The sequence below is a fragment of the Lepisosteus platostomus genome, chromosome 7, assembly GCF_059453375.1.
Source record: "Lepisosteus platostomus isolate fLepPlt1 chromosome 7, fLepPlt1.hap1, whole genome shotgun sequence".
Lineage (NCBI taxonomy): Eukaryota > Metazoa > Chordata > Actinopteri > Semionotiformes > Lepisosteidae > Lepisosteus > Lepisosteus platostomus.
Genome location: NC_142617.1, coordinates 58,860,490 through 58,881,120, shown reverse-complemented (window position 1 = coordinate 58,881,120; position 20,631 = coordinate 58,860,490). Strand labels below are relative to the sequence as shown.

General features: G+C 37.4%; 1 protein-coding gene across 1 annotated transcript in view; it reads left to right on the top strand.

The window, feature by feature from the left end:
* Positions 1 to 20,631, top strand: part of LOC148659328 (NT-3 growth factor receptor-like) — a 259,803-nt gene that overhangs the window by 202,870 nt on the left and 36,302 nt on the right. The window contains exon 13 of the mRNA XM_088641439.1: positions 19,386 to 19,516. Coding sequence (XP_088497565.1) covers positions 19,386 to 19,516 — 131 coding nt within the window. The remainder of the gene's footprint in view (positions 1 to 19,385; positions 19,517 to 20,631) is intronic.

Here is a 20,631-nt window from a genome sequence, read left to right as displayed (position 1 = left end):
TGATTCAGTTTCTGGGTTTAAACGTGCAGTTGGTGCACTAAAGTTTTGATCGAAACCAGATGTTAGATTCACTCACCACAACAGTCCATGATGAAGGTCAGAGAGACTGGCTGAAACATGTTCAATTTTTTCTGAATGAAGATGATTTTTCCTCTCAAATTGAACAAAATAACCATAAATTCCTCCAGTTATACCACAACATTTTTTTGATAGTCTTGTTTTTTCATACAGTATTTACATCAGAAAGACTCAAACTAGGTTCCTAATGATAGAGAGGTCTTGTATTTTCACACTTCCAAACACAATTTAATCAAAAATTAATCATCTCTGAACAATGCATAATCATAATTCAATTATTGACCACAATATCCTGTAATTTTCTTCATTTATTGTGACTACAACAGCAAATTTAGTGTTACACTGCAGGAACAAAGTATTCTGAAGATTTCGATATTCAGCCAACAAAAATTCATGAACCAGTCCATCTCTTTTCCAGCCTGTGACTTGAATTATCCTACAGTACATGATATCATTATGTAGTCTGTGTAATTTAGTAAGGGTTCTATTTTATTCTCATCCTGAACTAATCAATGGGCTGAGAGAAAACAGGAGGCATCTTTACTTATCCATTTTAAAAATGTGTCTCCCTTCAAAGAACATTAAACGATTGATGAGATTTATATATATATATTAAAAATAGAGCTGTGAGAGACAGTGAGATTCTACAGTCAATTGGCCATTGTCTTCTGTGAAATTTACTGTGAAATTATGAATTTTGGTTTCAGTTCTGAGCTGAATATTTTAACAAGCTTGATTACTGCCAGGAAGTTTCGGTGGGAGTGCTGAATTCCACCCAGCAGTCTTAATGGACAATGCAGGTCAGTAAGGAGAATACTTGTTTGGAAATCCCTGCTAAGTGCATTTCAGAAAGGACTTTGAATTAGTTAGGTGCTTGACCTCTTTTTATGTACTATGTAAATTTGTCTGTAGCCATTCACCACTTCATACGTTACTGTATGAGCTACACAGTGCCCATGTCCAAGAGTTAGAACTGATTGGATGTAAAATGCATCTCTTTCAACACTTTCCCAGGATTTGATGTTAGAAATAAACTGCATTGCAAGAGAATTGTCTTTTTTCATGAAGACTCCATTTCCCCCAGGTTCTTCTCTTCCTGCCAGGCTGCAGCGATCGCGATGTCTAGCTCAGTGCGAGCAAGCCTGCAATTCCAACAGTGACAGTTGCACTGATTCCTCCCTCAAAGAAAACTCTGCTGTAAATGGGGAGGGCCTTGCAGACACTGTTCAGTGCTATAGAGCTCTTTTGTGAGCTGTGGGCTTGCAGAGGGAAAGAAAAGGCCTGACAATTTGCATTTTGCGGGGCATATGTAGTCTCCATGTCTACTGAAATTAGGTTCCAGACCATTAAATTATCAGTAGTATCAAAAAGCTGATATATGTTTTCAATGAAACTGTAAATTACTTCACAGAATTGGGAGTAACTAGACTGCTGCACAATTACAGCACAGAAGTGAAGGTACCACATCAGTAACTCACAGATGATGTTATTTACATTTCAAAATCATAAGCACATACTGTATGAATTGTTGTTGATTTTTCAAATACTGTTTTGTTCCTTGGGGTGCAAAATAATGATGAGCTCATGTTAATATTTCTTTACAGTGTCAGGTGCTTAGCGGTAGGCATTTGTGTTGAGTTGAATTTGTCCAAATGAGTTGATGTGGAATCTTTATAAGTAGCCATTCAGAAGGATACCATAATAATGGTGATGGATATGGCCATGTGCCATTTGATAAATGAAGTGTGTCTTGCTGTTTATCAACGTTATTGCAGGCAGTTAGTCTATGACACATGTTGCTTAGAGAATGAGATGTACTGCCTAAATAATCAGCAGTCTAGTCCAGGGAGACCTGGATACTGTCAGGGACAGGACATATCCTAGAAAACCGAGGTTCCGCCACACCAGTTCAGCACCATCACATCCAGGTCATCCATTCCTGTACCATTTTTTTCCAAACCAGAAATTCCAGGAAGAAATATCACTGGAATTAGTGTAACTTACCTCCTAAAAAAAAAGTGGGCTGGTTTCGAGTGGGTATGTGTGGTAGGAAATGGTTATTTCTATGTCTGTCTTATATTGTGTTCTGATTGGGAATATACAAATTATGGTTCACAAAAGGAAAGTAAGTTAACTTTAGATGCCCAGAGACTGCTCGTGTGTAACAGTATGACAATTGAGAGAAGAAATTGCTATCTTCTATGGGACATTTCAATCAGCAGCCTTGAATGCGATGGGGTGTTACCAAAGACCATTTAGTCTGAAACGGACCTGATGGATGCAGGAACATGACTTATGTTGCATTGTTCATGGTGAGGTAAGGAGGTGGAAAGAATCTTGTTACACAAGAGCACTTTTGAGATCTTTGAGCTTTTCCATCAAGCCAGTTTTCTCAACTTGAAAAAGTGATGTTTTTCCATCAGGATTGCATACCATTATGTGTATTATAATTACATTATTTTAACAATTTACTGTATTTAGCTTGAATTAAGAGAAATAGTTTCAGCTATTCTCTCCTCTTTGCATTTTCCCCTACTATCTTTCACTAAATGATAGGCATCTTGCAGAAATTTAGATATGAAATGAGAATTACATACAAGATAAGGAAAGAAAGAGATTTTATATGTATTAACTGTCAGTGAAGTCCTTTTAAGGTTTTAAATCAACATGCATTAAGTGAATAGGCACTCTAGGGTGCATCAGACAATAATCAATTATCTTATGATCATAAAATTAAAGAGTTTGAAATCAGGAGGGAGTTGATATATTCTGCCAGTTGACAGCTTCTTTGCCACAGAATTGTCAGTGAAGTTTTGATCACAAGAAAATGTCTTTTTCTTTCTGTTTTTTTGCCTTTCCTGTTCTATGTCAGCACATAACAGTACAGGTACTTAGCATTGAAGACAGATTTCCACTTGTGGCAATTTCAAAATCAAACTGATTATGGTGTTTTGTCTTGAGTTACCAACAGTTTTAAACACAGATTGTTTATGGAAAAAAAGACCTGTGAATATCCTTTGCTATATTAAGCATGCATTTTAGGCATGGGAGTATGGATTACTGTAAATGGGGAATAAATAAAATAAAAATAGCTTATCATTCCCCTGAACTGGCTTATAATTAGTAAAAGTGTAATAAGCTCACACAAAGTAGCTTTTGAACAAGTTAGGCTAGTGGGGTATAATAGATACTTAAAATACATTATATACTTAAAAACAGAAAAGGATAATTGTAATGCCATTAATAGATAAAAGCCCTATGTTAGGTTTCACATCCTCCCAGGACTTTGGGAAAAAAAGTTATCTGCTTATTAAACCAGTAAATACCATAAACACTTTCTATACTGTACAAGTAAGTTTGTTTTTATCCTTATTTTACTGTACCAGAATTATGCTGTATTTTGAAAGACTACAGTATGTCTTGTCTATGTTGAAATGTATTCTGCAGATTATGCCATGGTGAATACAGTATGACTGTACTGTAATTGATTTCTCTTCAATTTCAAATTTAAATGTCTGCTGTATGTACTGCATGGCAGCTGATTGCACTGCTGTAGTGTGATAGCAAACATGCACTGACTACTTTGAGTATTATGGAAAATAAATGCTTCCATAATCTAACTCACTATGCAGCCCTTGAATTCTTTGCACTGTCAGTTTTCTGATGCACAGTAGCTTACTTTAACAGTAGTTGAGGAAACAGAAATTAATTTCTTTTATGAAGATTTACCAATATTAATAAATATTTATGTGCCTTATTCCCATAACAATGATATGTATAGCATTTGCAAAATTATTTATTCCATGATACAGTGCTTTTATAATGTATTTCTGAATTGAGCACAGAGATCTTAACAACCAGCATGCTCATTTTAAGAGGTATTTCTCTGGACTTCCTTGACATTGAAAATCATGCCATGTGTATCTGTAGCCACTCTTAAGTCTTTTTAAAATAATATTCCTGCTATTCATGTTTAAGCACTGGTGTTATTTCCCCACAGGAATCAGTTACATCTGCTTACACTTCTTACAACAACATATCTTCTTGTGGTTTAGTGTGAAAACACCCAAACCACATTCATGATGAGAACGGGCTATTCAGTCTAATATGCTTGTTAGGTTATTAGTAGCTAACTGTTCTCAAACTCTCAAAGATGACTTTTCTAGACGCATCCCAGAAAATTCACTTCAAAACACAATCAGCACATCACCATTTTGGAAGAAATCAAATTAAAATGATTTTGGAAATCAATCAAATTATGTGAGAATGTGTGTAGTACAGTATTGCACAAATAGCGAGTACTTGGAAAAACTTAAATCTGAATTATGTTCTCCTTAAATAAGCATTGAAATGGAAAAGATCAATTGTGTTGAGCCAGTCTAAAAGGTATATACTGTAATAGTGAGATTACACATAACATTGACCTTTCACATGTTTACACAAAAACAATGAGCTCAGTGAGGCATTGTGCTCATTGAAGAGCTTCTGCAATCACAGCATTTCAAAGGATCCTCAGTGGAAACTGAGTTTCTCTGAGCTTGTTGGAATTTGACCTGCTCCATGGTTAGAACACACCCTCTCATTTCAGTCAGGTGTAGGTCATAAACACTGGACTGCTGCAGAGTCTTGTCAATAACAAAAAGTGTGATAATAAAACATGCTTTGCAATCAACTGTTTTTTTTTTCCTTACCAACAAAGCGCAAAATTCATGGGAAATGAGCTCTTATTAGAGTGATAAAGGAGAATTACAAAGAACAGTTCCCTGGCCTAATGACAGATCCATATCTCGCTAACTCTATTATGTCTTCAAGCGAGCTTTTTGTTTAATCACTCAGCTTGCTGTTTTAATTAAAAATTTGTCACAATCTGCTAGCCCGAATTAGTAGTTTTGATTTTTTTTCTCTAAAATGTAGTCTTTTTGTAAAAAGTGCATTAATAGCTGGAACAATGAAATTCTGACAGCCAGCAGAGACCTCTCTTTGTCCACATTCCTATTTTAATTAAAAACTTTCTAAAGTGATATTTGGAAAAGCAACAGAGACATCAGGCAGAGCTGAGCAATGCTAGAACAGTCTGAATAGAGCTCGATTCTAAACTTTGGTCAAAAACTGGAACCCTTTGATATTGAAGGATGTATTGTCTGAAGATAATGTCAAGGAATTATTGTCAAAGTGTTGTTATCTCAAGGGATGTATGAATCACATAGAGAAAACATTCCATTAAGCAGTCTGATAAATGTTTCTTTCCCTGGAAAAAAGCGATTATTCTTCATTTTGCAGAACCTTTTTTTCTCTATAACTTAGCCTGCATAGTGAAACAACATCTCATAAGAACAGTTACAGACCAGAGGAGGCCATTTGGCCCATCTGGACTATTTGTTAGTAGCTAATTGATCCAAAAATATAATCCAGTCATTTGCTGAGAGAAACTAGCTTGAACAACGTGGCTGGGAAGCTTGTCCAGAATCCCACAGCGTGCTGGGTGAAGCAATGCCTGCTCAGTTCCAAATGCACTGCCAGTGGAGATGATCATCAGTGAAGATGGTACAGTAGATAAAAATACTGTAAGTACTGTATATGGGGCACTGTTTGGGATTGATAGTTTAATTTTGAGGCAAACACTTTCTATTTAAAAAAGAGCAACAATTCTATTTTTTTCTTATGGAAGCTTAAGCATTTTAAGGTTAATAATTTATTGTTAATCATGTTTTATTGAATCTACTTTAACTTTTACCCTGATCTACTGGTGAGGGAATCAGGATCCGAGGAGTAAGAGCAAACTGGGGAGTCTTGTCAGACCAAGTCTATGTCAGAAAGTCATCAGCGCTAATCTTCTGGCCCTGCCCCACGCCTATCAGTTACGAGAGTAAGACATGTTCCATTCTCCAGGACTCTTCACTCCCTTTGTTTAATGAATTCTAAATACTCCTTACAGAATGCAGATACAGATTTCCAAATATAAAAAAACAGGTTTAAGTTTTCATTTATACCTGTGGCTGTGACCTTGCTTAACGGATGATTATTTTGTACATATGTAATATTTGTCTGTTTTCTTTATATTGTCTGCTGCTGTAAAAATATGCTCCCTGGGGTTAATAAAGACAGAATCACTCTCTCTACCACTTACTGGAATACATAAGAAGCTTTATAAAAACTTTTTATTAATGGTAAAATATTTCATAGTCCAATACAGTATGTGCAATACTAACGAGACCTAGTTACTTGATGTTAAGAGCAGGCAATACACCTGTTGAGTGACTCTGACAGTTGTGGCCCTTTATTTACACTAGTTCAAGTACAGTAGGCAGCCATGTCACCATGTGTAGGCTGCTAAGGAACAGGTGTGTCATCTTCAAGTGTGAACCTGAAAACATTGTTTCATCTTTTCTCTATTCCTTTTAACGTGGAAGCTTTCCTTTATTTATACAATGAGAGATGTATGACAACTGGACGAGAGCAGTTCTGCTTCTCCGGGATTTGAAGACATTGTTTCCCTGCTGACGTTTAATATATATATATAGATGTAGTACAGTACATGTCCTTGTTGCAGTGTTTAGTTATTTTAAAGGAGAATTCTCATGCTGTTATTGGGTGTGTCAATATAAATTCACATAGAATTGACCTATGTTTTAAAGATGATCTCTGAGAAAATAGTGGTGTCTTTCTGCTAGTCCAAAGGCCTTTCATGATAAAGGTTATTTCCAAACTACTCTGTTATGATTTCCTGAATCCAGACACACTTTTCTAACATTACAGGATCATAATGCAATGGGTTAGACCCAGAAAAAAATAAGTAAGGCGATGCAATTACCTATGCAGTAAGCATACAGAAGTGTATAGAATTCAGCAAAACTTGGTTGTGCTCAATAACTGTAGTGTTGGTGATGATAAAGTGTAGGAAGAAATTAAGCAAGATTGATTGAACAATTCAGAGGTATCAATTAGGGGTGTGATATTGTGTAGGTCTACTTGTATGGTTCCACTATAACAGAGGGGAGCAACAGGATATCACCCCTGGTCAGCAGTACAGTATGTGACAGAGGTAGCTGTTAGAAACAGAGCACTAGTGATAGGATAAGGAAGGGTGATGGAAAGATATGTAGACAAGACCAATCTAGAATTGAAAAGTACATCTTCTTAGAGGAAATGTTAACATATTAGACACCTACAACAAGGGAGACATACTGTATTGTACAAGATGCCCTATATACTGTACAACAGATTGCTCGATTTCTGTTTTTACGAAATGTGGAATTCTGTCACAGTCATGCACCAGTCAATGCAAATTTACTCAAAATAGGGTAAAATATAGAAGTGGGTGCTACCTCATAATGGCAAAATTAGACACCTAAAGCTTACAAAACCAGAAAGGGATGAAATTGCTGTGCAATGAGAGTTGCAACGGTTTCCTTGACAACCCTGATGGCATCCCAGCCTGCACAGATTGCACTGCCAAGGAAAGCAGTGATGTCCCCTGTCCTCCTTCCTGAGGGGTTTAAATGACTTGAAGAGGTGAAGAGAAAATGAATGACACTGAACCACTGGATATTGCCTTTTAATCCTCAGGCTTCAGAGAAAACCGTCTCTGTAAATAGGATGCAGAGTTCAGGGCTTCTTACGTGACGAGGAGCTGAAGGTTAAGGCAACACATCCTTGTTTTTGAGACAGCAGGTGCATGGATAATAGTTTGTGTTGAGGGTGGAGATGGGACAGGGATGGGACCAACAGACCACTTAATGAGAGAATAAGTGAATATAAATGAGAAATTTAGCAGCAGGCACTGCTGTATGCAGCAGCTCTACATGTCTCTGATAGAAGGTCACAGCCCACCCCCCTCTCTGCCTGGCCCATAAGTACAAACAAAAGTTGAATAATGATAATAATAATGTTGGAAGTGGAGATGTTAAATTGTCAGGAGATAGTGTTATCAAAGCCCTGTCACAGTTTCAGAGCCATACTAAAGGAGCTGTACAGCCTGCTTCACAACACGTGCCTCTGGACACTGTGGAAGAATCACTGTGTTAAGGGAAGATGAGTGTGACATTTTCCCAGTGCAGAGAAAGTGAGCTCAAAAGACAATTATGAATTAAAAAATAAATCCTTCATTCCATGGTATAGAATGTTTGAAGAAACAATAAAGTGAGCAATGGTATCAGATGGAACCTTAAAGAGCAGTCACCAGTCTTCACAAAAAATGATGCAGAATTTTTTCAAATTGATCAATTTGTCCTAAGTTTTTATCCAACCTAGTAAGCACCAAGGACAAGGCCTACAAGCATTCTGAGCCTAATCACATGCCTGAAAATAGAAAATGCGACCTCTGAAGACAAAAAATAATTTTCACCTGCTGTTTTTTTATGTTTGTCTGCTGAGTGGACACATTAAGAGATAAGAGAAATTTCACTTTTCACACTCAAGCCAATGAGGTTAGCTTCAATTTAAGACCTGAACCAGGCTTCTCCTATGGTCTGCTGCAGAGATATACTGTAATGAAATATATAAGGGGAGAAAATTCTAGGCGGAAATTGGCTATAGGGGTCTAGAACAATAAAGCATTACAATTTGTGCTGTTCCCAGGGTTGTTCCCAGTTTGCAAGTACACTCGTGTCTGAGTTGTACTCTGCTCCAAAGTACTGTATGCTCTGCGTTGTGCTCAGCTCAGAAGAATGCTCTGAGTTACTGTCCTTTTGCAACACTACAGTATATTTGCCATCCTGCTTTCAAAACTGTAGTCTGTACCATTGATTCTACACTTTTCACTATATTTTCAAGCATGCAGTTGACCTTTTCTTTCTTTCCATGTGCTGCCGAGATGATCAGCTGCTTCCGGAATGTGTCTATCAAATCCGAACTCCTTTTATCATATGAAAAGGGACATTCTAATTACACTGCCCTCTGTAGCGGTCATTACACGGTCATTACACGGACGTTACACCTTGCTAGCTGACCTTGTCCTTCTTTCCATGGCTCTCTTTTGCTCCCAGTGTACAAATGCTGCTGCACTCCTTTATCAGTAACGCTTGTTACAAAGCGTATTACTACCTGATTAAAATCCTATTACTAATCCTAATTAATCATCACAAGGCACATATTAAAAATGTCTTCTTAAATGATCGTTACGATACTGGAGCCCGGGGAGCCCATATATCAAAATTAAATCTCTTCCCTCTTAACCCTTTCTGTGCAGTCCATTAAGCCTTTCACCTAAAAGTTAAAGTGTAGGTGCATGTCAGTGGCTCAGATTAATTTGTAATAATAAATAGTTTTGAGGCCAACATGCATTAATACAGTTTTATGATGAATTAACACATTCAGATTCATCATTCAAACAGTAGGTTGATAGAAGCCTTGAAATGTTACCAGTTGAAGCTGTGTCACATCACACTTTTGTTCATCTGTGTAAAATCCACGAAGACAAAAATAAATCAAAACCATGAAACCTAATTTTTCATGGCCTAATCAAAAAACACCTTTTGATCTGTACATCATTTTTTCTTTGAGCACCTATTTCATAATATTGCTAACAGTTATAAATTGAGCTGTTCATTTTAACAGCTTCTTTTTATGTTATTTTGGGATATTCACAGTGTCTCACTGTGTGTTGGTATTTCTTATGAAATCCCGAAGAAGGTGACATCTCAGGATCTGTTTTTGCAACACGAGTGTGACATGAGAGAAACAAAGCTTCAGATTTAAAAGCTGTGTCAGATAGAACAACAGTAACAGCAACAACAAAGACCTCTATTCACTTTTTCTCACTATTTAACAAGATAAAAAGAAGCCCCTGTCTAAATGCAGAAACTGAAAAGAGTGCACATTGCACTGTCAGGATAGCACAAGACATAGCACAAATCTACTGTATATATTGTTGAAACAAAGACTTATATTCACTAATTACTTGCAGAGAAAAGAGCAAAAGCATGATTTGTTGTGAAAGTTTAACATTACCAGCTGGAGAAAAAAAAGCACTCAATTGAGCTGCCTTGCTTGTCTTTGCACAGTGTGAGGTGATGTAACATGTTCCTGTGAGCCTGAACACAACAGAGCTCCTTCTTGCTTTTTGTTTGGCAGTGATGTGTCCACAGTTTGACCAGAGACATGAAGTACAGTAGAATATTCTAGCAGTATTATTAATAGCAGTTAACCACAGTGCAATGCATATTGTCAGATTTTCTCTCACCTGTAAGATATCACATCAGACTCTAACTCTTGATTCAAAGCTTTCTTAAAGTTTTATACCAGACCTAACTTCTTTTCTTTTACTTTAGATGTACAGTAAGTTACTTTCCTGATGATTATTTTTTCTAAAGATGTCACAGTTGTCTTAACCTTTTAGCTATATGTCCATCATTTTATCAGAGAACACATTTTTATTACTGTATTTTATTACATTTATTTATTTTTCCTTAGGCTTTGACATACTGGTGTATCTCTGTCTGTCATGCTTTAGAACAGTGATTCTCAAACCGGGTCCTGGTGCACCACTGTGTCTGTTCTTAATAGGTAAGCAGTTGATGATGAAGAGACACAGTTCAGGCTGACACTGTATCAGCAAGTCTGTGTTTTTCCTTCTTCAAGTCCAATCGGTTACAGTATATATCAGCCAGCATAGCTGAATGAGGGCAGTACAGAAACACACTTATTATCACATGGTTCATACCAATTACAAATCTCATTTTGCTTTTTTAAGAGCTGAAAGCGGTTAACATGAGGCGTCAAAAAACTGAAATAAAATAGCCTGCCATTAAGATAGATCCAAAACCAGCATTCACAGAGGTACTACAGGACCAGAATTGAGAAGCACTGTTTTCATACAAGAAGCTGAGAAACCTGCCATGATACTTCAGTGTCCTGAGCTTTCCTAGTCTAGTCAATGCTCAGAATCCTTTCTCTTACACAGAAATAGGGAAACTCATGGCAAGGACTTTAATGACAACTGGTTGTCTCATTTGTCTGTATCTGTAGCAAAACAAAAGAAAGTTAATTGTAGAAAAATTTATTTGCAGTAGGAATGTTAGGGGAGCAAAGCCCAGCAGTCTCTTGTGACACTCCATGGTTCCACAGCTGGTGGATTAAAGGAAATGCACAAAACATGCTCTATAAATAAGTAAAATGCCATTAGACGTTATTACACATTTAAAGAATATGAGAGAAGAGGCTTTATGGAATGCATCATTTCATTCATTTCATTGTCTACTAAATAACCAAAGGGATAATTGTTGACTTTGAAAAGTGCAAATGTAGTGAGACAAGACAGGTAGGGAAAGAAGATGTGGACGTATTCGTCTCACTTTGGCATGCAATCAGAAATGGATCCTGGCTTTGAAACTCTTGCAGACACAGAGGGTCTTGGAGTAGGGTATCTGCTGAGGAAGCACTTAACAACAAAAGTACCATTAAAATGACTTAGCTTTGGCCCATATCCACCAACAGCAGAGCCTGTGCAAAATTTTTCTGGGCTCTGGTACATGTTGTCATTCACGGTCCTCTGTCTGGTTCGTTTTCTTGTGTTTTTTGGGGGGATCATATCAGTATAGTTTTCACTTCTAGGAAGCAGGTCAAGACATGACCACCGAGTATCCCCTCAAGGCTTAGCCCTTCTCCCAGTGTTCCTGCTGACAGACTGTGGCTTTCTTATTCTCATAGCAGAAAGGTTTCAATAAAGAAGGTTCTGTAGCAGAGGGAAAGGCAGAGCAAACAGACATTTCAAGCTTTCTCTGTTGTTGAACACCTTCTACCTCTTAAATGTCATAACAGCGTAAAATCTTCTGTGGTATTGTGACAGTAATTCTAAATTCGTCTAATTCGTCTGTTTCACTGCTACAGGGAAGCTGTGCTTTGTGTCAGATTTGAGTGTGGAAAATGAATGCAGGCTTGCTGTATTTGAAAGCTAAGGGGGAAGCAAACAGTTCAATCTCAAGAGACATATCAAGGAGGTAAACAGTTATAGTACTTAATAGTGAGGTGGCCATGGCTCGACACTGAGTCAGCTTCAGCTGTATTGTTCGAATCAATCATCTGAACACTTGCTCCAGAGGTCATTCAATTTCGAATCACAAATCCTCTTGAAAAGTACCAAAAGTAACTTCCACTGAGCAGTGAATTTGCTCCACATTGCCTGTTCTGTTTGCAATTGCCAATCATTAGTCTCCTTTTATCCCTCAGTTTTGGCATTATGGGTTATTTGGTTTACAGCTACAACCTTCATGTGCTAGAATGGGACATACTGAGACCTCAAAGATAGAGTACATACTCTTCGATTCCTGGACTCTGTCAGTTTGGTTTTACAGTACCTACTTACTGTACAAACCAGCTTACCTAGATTCAGGCTGCAAAGTTACAATATTAAAGATTGCTTCATTAACAGAATACACTTTGTATGTTTTAAGCAAAAGAGAAATGAATCCTGGAATTAATAAAAAAGTAATGGACATCATTCTGTCAAATGTATGTAACCACAGATAAATATACAAAAAAAGCCAGTGAAAGCACATTGAAAGTGTTCTGTGGAATGACACTGATATTTTTATATACAGTATACTAGTGTATACTATGACATACAGTATAGCATTTGAATCTTTCTCTGCAAAAATAAATGTGCTTTCATTGAATGTTGTCATTTGGCACTTCTGGAGAAGGTATGTGCAACATGTTATAGTGAACAGTCTTTGTGTAAGAAAAAGTAGACCAAGCTGATGGCAAAGAACCTTCTGAACTGTATTAATAGACCTGATTATAAACCTCCACAAAAAAAGCTTGAACATTCATTGATCTCCTAAAGCATGTACTTTTCAAATACTTTACTCTTAAAGCACATGAAAGTTCAGGTATACAAGCCTGCAGCTCTCTAACAATGTCTTTGCATGTAATTATTTCACAGATATTCTAACACTATGTGCATTTTAAAAAGTGACAAAGTACAATAAAAGGAAATTAATTACACTGAATGTCTATTGACACTAATATCTGGTACTAATATCTATCCCACCTGATAACCCAATTCTTCAAAAGTGAACTTGCAAATGTTTTTGATAATCGCAAAGATATTTATCTCAGATTTTTACATCATAATTTAAAATAGCAACTGAATGTACACTTCTGTCATATAAAGATTAAAAATCCTTTTGCCTTGTGACAACTTGTGTATCCTTGGCAGCAAATTTACAAAAGAAACATCAGAGTTCATCCACATTTATAACCCCTAAAACTGCAGTATTAATTATTTTTATAACTTGGAAAAAACAGTTTTCATTTCATTAGTAAATTGCATTAATTTATATGGATTTTTCTCATATAAATACTGTTTGCTTTAGACATTGCATTCTCCTACTTAAAAGCAAAAGAGTATAAGTAAAGACTAATTGATGCACTTTCCCTCATTTCTACTCATCATGCCTTGGAACTACTGTGCTGTGTGTCTGCTTCTGTAAAGTACTTCTGTACTTTGGCAATGCCTGACAACAATGATGAGGTGATCTGTAATCAGGCAATGAGTGAAGGGTGTTCAGTGGGTATTCAGTCAAGGGATTGTTGCTGGAAAATAAACCAGCTTTACATGTAGTTGGCATACAAGATGGCAGTAAATCTGATCTGTTATGTGTTAGGTATGACTCCATGAGGATTCAAACCCACAAATCCTGAAGGCAGAGCTGATGTTTTGAGTACAATTTGCCACAATGAGCCTGCTGTGTTGTAATAACAGAAATGCTGGGCAACAATTTGCTATTGGCAGGTGGATCTGTGGTTTTGATTGACCCATGTGGAGATTTCCTGCTCTGTTACTCAGTTATATGCTGGGCACACTGCACTTGTGAGCAGGTGTGGCTTGGTTAGGTTCACCCAATGATGTGTGGTGTTTCCTGCATCAGAGTTTCTGTCCCCCAAACATACTGCGCCCTCTCAAGCTTTTCAAAAAAAGTGAAAGCCTTTTTTACACATCAGTGCTCTCCATTTAAACCCTATTCTTTATTTAGGGCATTGTGATTGCCATATTGTGTTGCTGTAGTATAGTTCCATTACTTTCTGGTGCAGTCTACATCCCTAGCCTATTACAGGATTACCATGTTTTTGACATTCAGAGTATCAATAGTGAACCTTAGAATTTTCCATTGCCTCCATTAGCTGAATTATGAACACAAGACATCTCTTAGCTGCAACTTTTCATTAACTTTTTTGACACAGAAAATATGTTTTTTTGCATCTTGTGCAGGATGGTTGGTCTCATGGGAGATAGATAGAGGATATTGCACTTTATACATATAAGATACCTGTGAGAAAAGTATTGTTGTGATTCCTTCCCAGGACTTTCAGGTTGTTATTTATTTCTGCTTCTCTTCTAAATCTTTGAAACCACTGTGCAGTAAGTCTATAGATCTGAGTATCTCCTGCTTCTTTTTAAGTGAAATTATGTGAGGAAAAAAATCAATATATCTGTCTAGAAGTTACAATGATATGTTTAAGAAACACATTTCCCTAACCGTTGCAATTTGTATATCACGCACAGATGTTTGTAAAATGATTTGTACTTCCAATGGCCAATGCCAGAACATGTTACCAATATCTTCAAGTTCTGAATGTGCAGAGCTACTTATTTTCAGTGGAAATCAGGTCACACACAGACACAGATACAAACACGCATACACTCACACCGTGACCAGTTTCTCCTGAGGCCAGTTAACCTACTGTACCGTTAAGTCATTGGACTGTGAGAGGAAACAGGAGCAATTGGGGGAAAGCCACTTAAATACAGGAAGAACATACAAACGCCATGCAGGTTGCATCCCAGGAATTGAACCCAGGGCTCCAATGCTGCAAGGCATGTTTTAAAACATCCTAAAGAAACATAGGAGGTTTTCCTCTGTGTGCAAAATACATAAACACACCTCTTCCATCTGGAACATCAGCAGATTTATCCTGCTCTACACATTTGCTGTCTGACACATACTACCCCTGTGCTCTGTGCCCGTACTCTCACAGCACCTGAAATATTCTGATCTGAGAGTTTTCCATCTATTATTTATCATTGGTCCTGTTCAAGATTCATTCAAGCCCTTGGCATGAAAATGAAATAAAGATGAGTCTGTGAGAAAAGGTGACTCTGGCCCCAGGTGAATTAAGCACAGATGGCTCCTGGAATAGAGCCTTTGGTTTCTTGTATTTGTTGTAATTGTGATTTTCATTAAAATGGGGGTAAAAGCAATGAGGTGCCACAAACATCCTGTGTCTCTGTGTTTTCAAAGTGCCAGCATTGGGGTGGCCTGTGTGATGCCATTCATGCCTCCCAGGCAGGATAAATAGGGTCAGGAATGGAGCGGAGTGAAAAAAAGATACAGTATCTGCTGTTTGCCTGTCAAAGAGTGAGGATCAAAGAAACTACATTTAGGGAAAGCTTTGAAGTAAAAGTGCAAACTCTTAAGACTCTGCAAGATAGTTACCTCATTTTATGTGGGTAGTTTAGTCTCACCCGTGCCCAGGGCTGTTCTGCATGAAGCAGAAAAAGAGTTGTATTGTCTTCCTGTTTAATCTGTCTTTATTGCAGGCATGTGAACAAGAGGCATAGTTAGGAGCTGTAATTTCACCATATTCACTTGTTTCTTTGGGACATCTTTGTCCCTCATGGTGCCACAGAGAGAACTGGCTTAAATCAAAAAAGACAATTGTGTTGTCATGTATTATGTATGTGGTGTCTGTGCTTGGCTGAGGAGCCAATGGTGCAAAGCTCCCATCTGTGAGATTATGACTGAATGCCTCTAAATTAACCCCCCCCCCCCCCCCAAAGGTGGGATTCAATCTCCTCATAAATAAAGATAAAAAATATGAACCTTCTCATGAACAAAATAAAAAATGCACTGCAAAATCCCGTTACAAAGAAATTAAAAATCTGACTATCCTGGTGTACTGTCCTGGGTGCATGTCTCCTGTGGTTCCACCAAAATTCAGTGATCCTCACCACCGTGTGTTCAGGGCTCAGTGACACTGTGCATATTCCAGAAGTGATGGTAGAATTCTCCAGTGGCAGAAGATCTGGACTTTTGACATTGTGGAGTTTCCCTTTGTCTAGGATATGGAGATGTGTCTATGATCAAATCCCAGCAGGGACAGAGCAGAGCTGCAGTCATCACATGTGCTCATAATACAATTGGTTGAAAAGGTCAGCTAACTTTGACAAAGCTCAGTATGATGTTATATATTTGGTATTACCCTGTCTAGTCCCAATGTCTGTCATTTGCTGTGTGTGTCCTGAATCTTTGTTATATTATGTTATACAGTAAATGCCTGGCAATACTTTAAAAACCAGAACTTAATGTACTGTAGCTGACAGATAAGGACAAAGAAGTAAAATGGCTTAAGTGTACAACTTAGTGTCTGAATATCTTTTGCAGTAAAACAATACATAGACTATACTATAGGGAGTATACTGCATCATAAAGCTGTAAACTTGTGAAAGCAACATAACATACTTAACATACATAATAAAAATATTCTGTATGTGTTTGTCTTCCCTGAGGGAAAATAATAATTTATCCTATTTATTTATATTAGAATTTCCACAGGCATTTTCCTGGAATCCTATAGAAAAAGTCAATAAAAAATAGAGCATGTTATTGCAATGAGAATAAGGTTTGTGTTGTTTGTTGCCAGCTGTAGGTGGACTGAAAGTGAGAAAAAGGCTATTGCAGTTACATAGGTGTAGAATTAATTTTCACTTTTTTGCAAAAAGGAAGTGAACGGACTAGTAACTGTCGCTATAATTAGACAATTAGCCAGCTCAATCTATAATTTTCTTAATTGCTCTGTGAAGGGAGACTGCATACCTTCAAGCATGCCCACAGCCTGGTAATTGTAAACCCATCGCTCATTCTGCAAGATAGAGAGAAAAAATGGATTTGCCTTGTTTGGTTCCTGATTAAATAAATAACATTTAATTAGCTGGAAAAATATAGTCTGTGTTTTGACTAGTAATGCAACTCACTCTCTTAACACTTATTTTTTTTCCTCTCAGAATAAAATCCCATGTATTTCCTTGTTAGTTTTTTATACACTACAGAAGCTGGATGGTCTGGAATGTATTGATGAAATTTCCAGTTTTCAAGAGTATGTAGCAAGGTTCCCAAGATGGTAGTGTTTACAGTACATGCTGTTTCAGCTGTTTAAAAAGTGTAACTATACAGTACCTTTTCTTTTTGTAGCTTGACTTGAGTTCACTTGACAGCAGAAGTGTGAGTATCCAACATTACTCAGAGAAGAGCTAAAGAAAACTCCTTGTCAAGCCTGGCTGTGCTGGAACTTTTGTTTCAAGCACATAGAGGCACATGGAGCCAAAGTGATGTGTTTGGAAGCACATACTCTTGCCAGGAGCCTGGATAGTTACTAGGTCATTTGTGTAGCACTGGGAGCTACTGTATCACATACTGATACAGTACTGAACCTCAGGGATACATACCACACTGAAAAGAAAATGAGAGGCATGTTACCTGCGCAGTTGTAACAACATGCGGCATTGCTGCTGCCTGCAGATTTCAGAGTAATTGAAGTTCTTGTGTGAGGGGGATTCTCAGAACTTTTTAAGGTTTTGGCAACAATTCACAATTGAAAACTAAATAGTTGTTGCATCCCCCTTAGATCAATATTTGCTTTCTCCTTAGTCCTAGAGGAGAATCAGGAATGCCGCAGTTCGATTCCCAATATTTGTGATTCAGTTCAGTGTTTATGTTGGACAACACTTTACCCTAGGCAATATTCCGAATGTTGAGTAAATACCAGATGTCACAGTGGCTCACCATATGGAACCGACAACTTACCAGCAGATTGGTTTCAGGAATTTTAAACAGGTGGAAAATATAGAGATTATTGACTAGTTTAGCTGCTTATTCTCTGGGATAGATTCAATTAACTGAGGTGAATGACTTGTTGATGAGCTACAGTACTGTATATTAAAAAAAGCTATATTATGTTGTTGTCTTGGCAAAGTCAGTGCTTGTTTTCTAAAGTTGATATTTTAAACATTCAATGACCAAGAACTGCCATTCTTATTTATATATTATTACAGCAGTTTGGAAATAAGTCTGACACCAGAGCACCCCTTTTCAGTTTATCAGATTTCATATACAGTACTTTGCAATGACACAATTAAGAACTATTGGCTTCTGGACATAAGTGGAGGTCATATTTAATTTACTCCATCTTCTGTGTGACTGCTGCACCGAATGCATGTTATGCTGTTCTTTTTGAGTATATTTCCAAAACACGGTGGGAGTCTGTCCTTGAATATGTCAAAGAACTGGGAACAAAGGCAGCAGAGATCAGCTTCCCCAGTGAGGTACTGTAATATGAAGACTTCAGTAAAACCCAATGTTAATAATCATTTTTTCTGATAACAGGCTTCATTCCAAAAGAGTGAAACTGTGTAGTGTTTTTTTAACCTTCTATTTTCTTTAAGATTGTTTTTATTCACTGTCAAAATATTTCAGAAATTGCATAGTAAGAAATATATAAAAACGCTGTCATTGTTGTGGTTCTGTGTCATTCTACATAATCTACATAAAGAATTGGCTTAGTTGGTTTGCATTTGCATGGATTTTTCATTATATTCATAGAGCCTTTTGATTTAGTGCAGATTCTGAGGTCTGAGGGCAAACTTGGTTGTACACAGCAAAGAAATTAAGAAACTCAGCCATTTACACCTTTCAAAATAAACTTCAGCACATAACCTATTTTTTTTTTAGAATTTAATTCAACTGGGAGAACGTCAACAAAAGATATATTTAAAAAATGTCCAGATTTTGGGAAATCCCCCCTCCCCCAAAAAATAAACAAATTAACCTAAATAAGTTTGTGGACAGAATGTGTTAGGCTATTGTCTAATAGCTGAAAGACACGAGATATCTTTCTCTTGCGCCATAAATACACCGTTCCTGCTCCCAGTCAATGCAGTGTTCCAAGGGCACAGTACCTTCTTCCAGGCTGAACTGTGCTTCCTTCAGGTGTTTTAATAAATACTTAAGAAATATGCCTAAAAAACACCGTGATGCATATACCAGAGGTACATATACCAACAATCACACTGTACCTCTGGTGAGGCTACACACTGAAAACGAGTCTACATGCTTTAGTCCTCAAAAGTAATGTGGCACACCGCATGCTAGACTTTGCCAGTACATCTCCATTTAGTATTTGGTTGTGAAAGGGTAGAGGTCAGTCAGCAGTTGTTAATTTCTCAAGAAGTCTTGATTTCAGCCACATAGACAACTAGTACAAACACATTTCTATTCCTGATTTATTTGGAGTTTCTGTTTCTCTGCTTTCAGACGTGCAGCATATAAAGCGCAAGGACATTCTTCTGAAGAGGGAGCTGGGAGAAGGGGCCTTTGGGAAGGTTTTCTTGGCCGAGTGCTATAATCTCAGCCCTACAAAGAATAAGATGCTGGTGGCTGTGAAGGTAAGAGAGGCATGTTCTCATTGAGGTTTGGCAACCCTTCGAAACCGGTCAGGTTTTCAGCACTTGTCTCTTAACAGCATCTATCCTGATTCCCAAAATCACACAAATCCTGCAGGAATAGTGTGAAGGGACCTTTTTAAATCATTCAAAATCTAGGAACTATGGGCAAAGAGGAATCATCCTAAGAAAATTTAAAGAATTATTTTTCACTGCTGGATTCTTTATTAGGGTGCTTCTCATATCTACCAAGGTAAAGTCATGGAGGAAACAATTGTCATATTCAATCAACTGCTTGCCTGCAAAACTTATTGAAGGGATCAAAAGAAAAGCTGAAGACTACCTCAAACAAATACTATACACTGCATGGCAACATTGTCCACCAGTTATTATGTGGACATACATTCCAGATCTCCAGTGTTGTTCAGCAATTCAAGCACTAGATGTACAGTACATTTCCAGTGTAAAAATCTTTCACCAATATTTGCAGATGCAATTTTATGCTTTGATCAGGCTTTTCCTTGGGATTTCATAGGTCTTAAACCTGCAGCCTTCCAGTCTTACATGAGAAAAAAATCAATCACTTTTTTTAGGTGCCTGGATTGGACAACAATCTGTCTTGAATTTAGCAGGGACCCTACAATTTGAGGATAGTTTAACTGATTTGCATTTCATTGAGGTACTACTTAACATGTAGGTTATCACATAGGTACAGCTACATACCTCTGTCTCTGAGGCCAAAGTTTATTTGAACTGCCATTGGGGTTAATGACAAGTGGGCTCACGCACATGATAAGCAAAGAACAGCTTCAGGGTTTCTCTTCTAGTTTTTAAATGGTTGCAGTATACATTGACCCTGACACACCTTTATATTTTAAGTGTTCTTTAATTCTTGAATGGGATGATAGCCATTAAACTTTCTCAAGCGCAGATATCTTAAAAAGGCACCACGGGTCATGTTTGTGTTGTGTTTAAAGCTTTGTGTTTTAGTAACTGCCATGATTATACCGTAGGTTCTTTGGACTTAAAACAAAAAAAAGTCAGATTTAAATCTTAATCATAATCAACACTAACTGCTTTTCTGGCACTTGGATCTCATGTTGTAAAAGAAACTATGT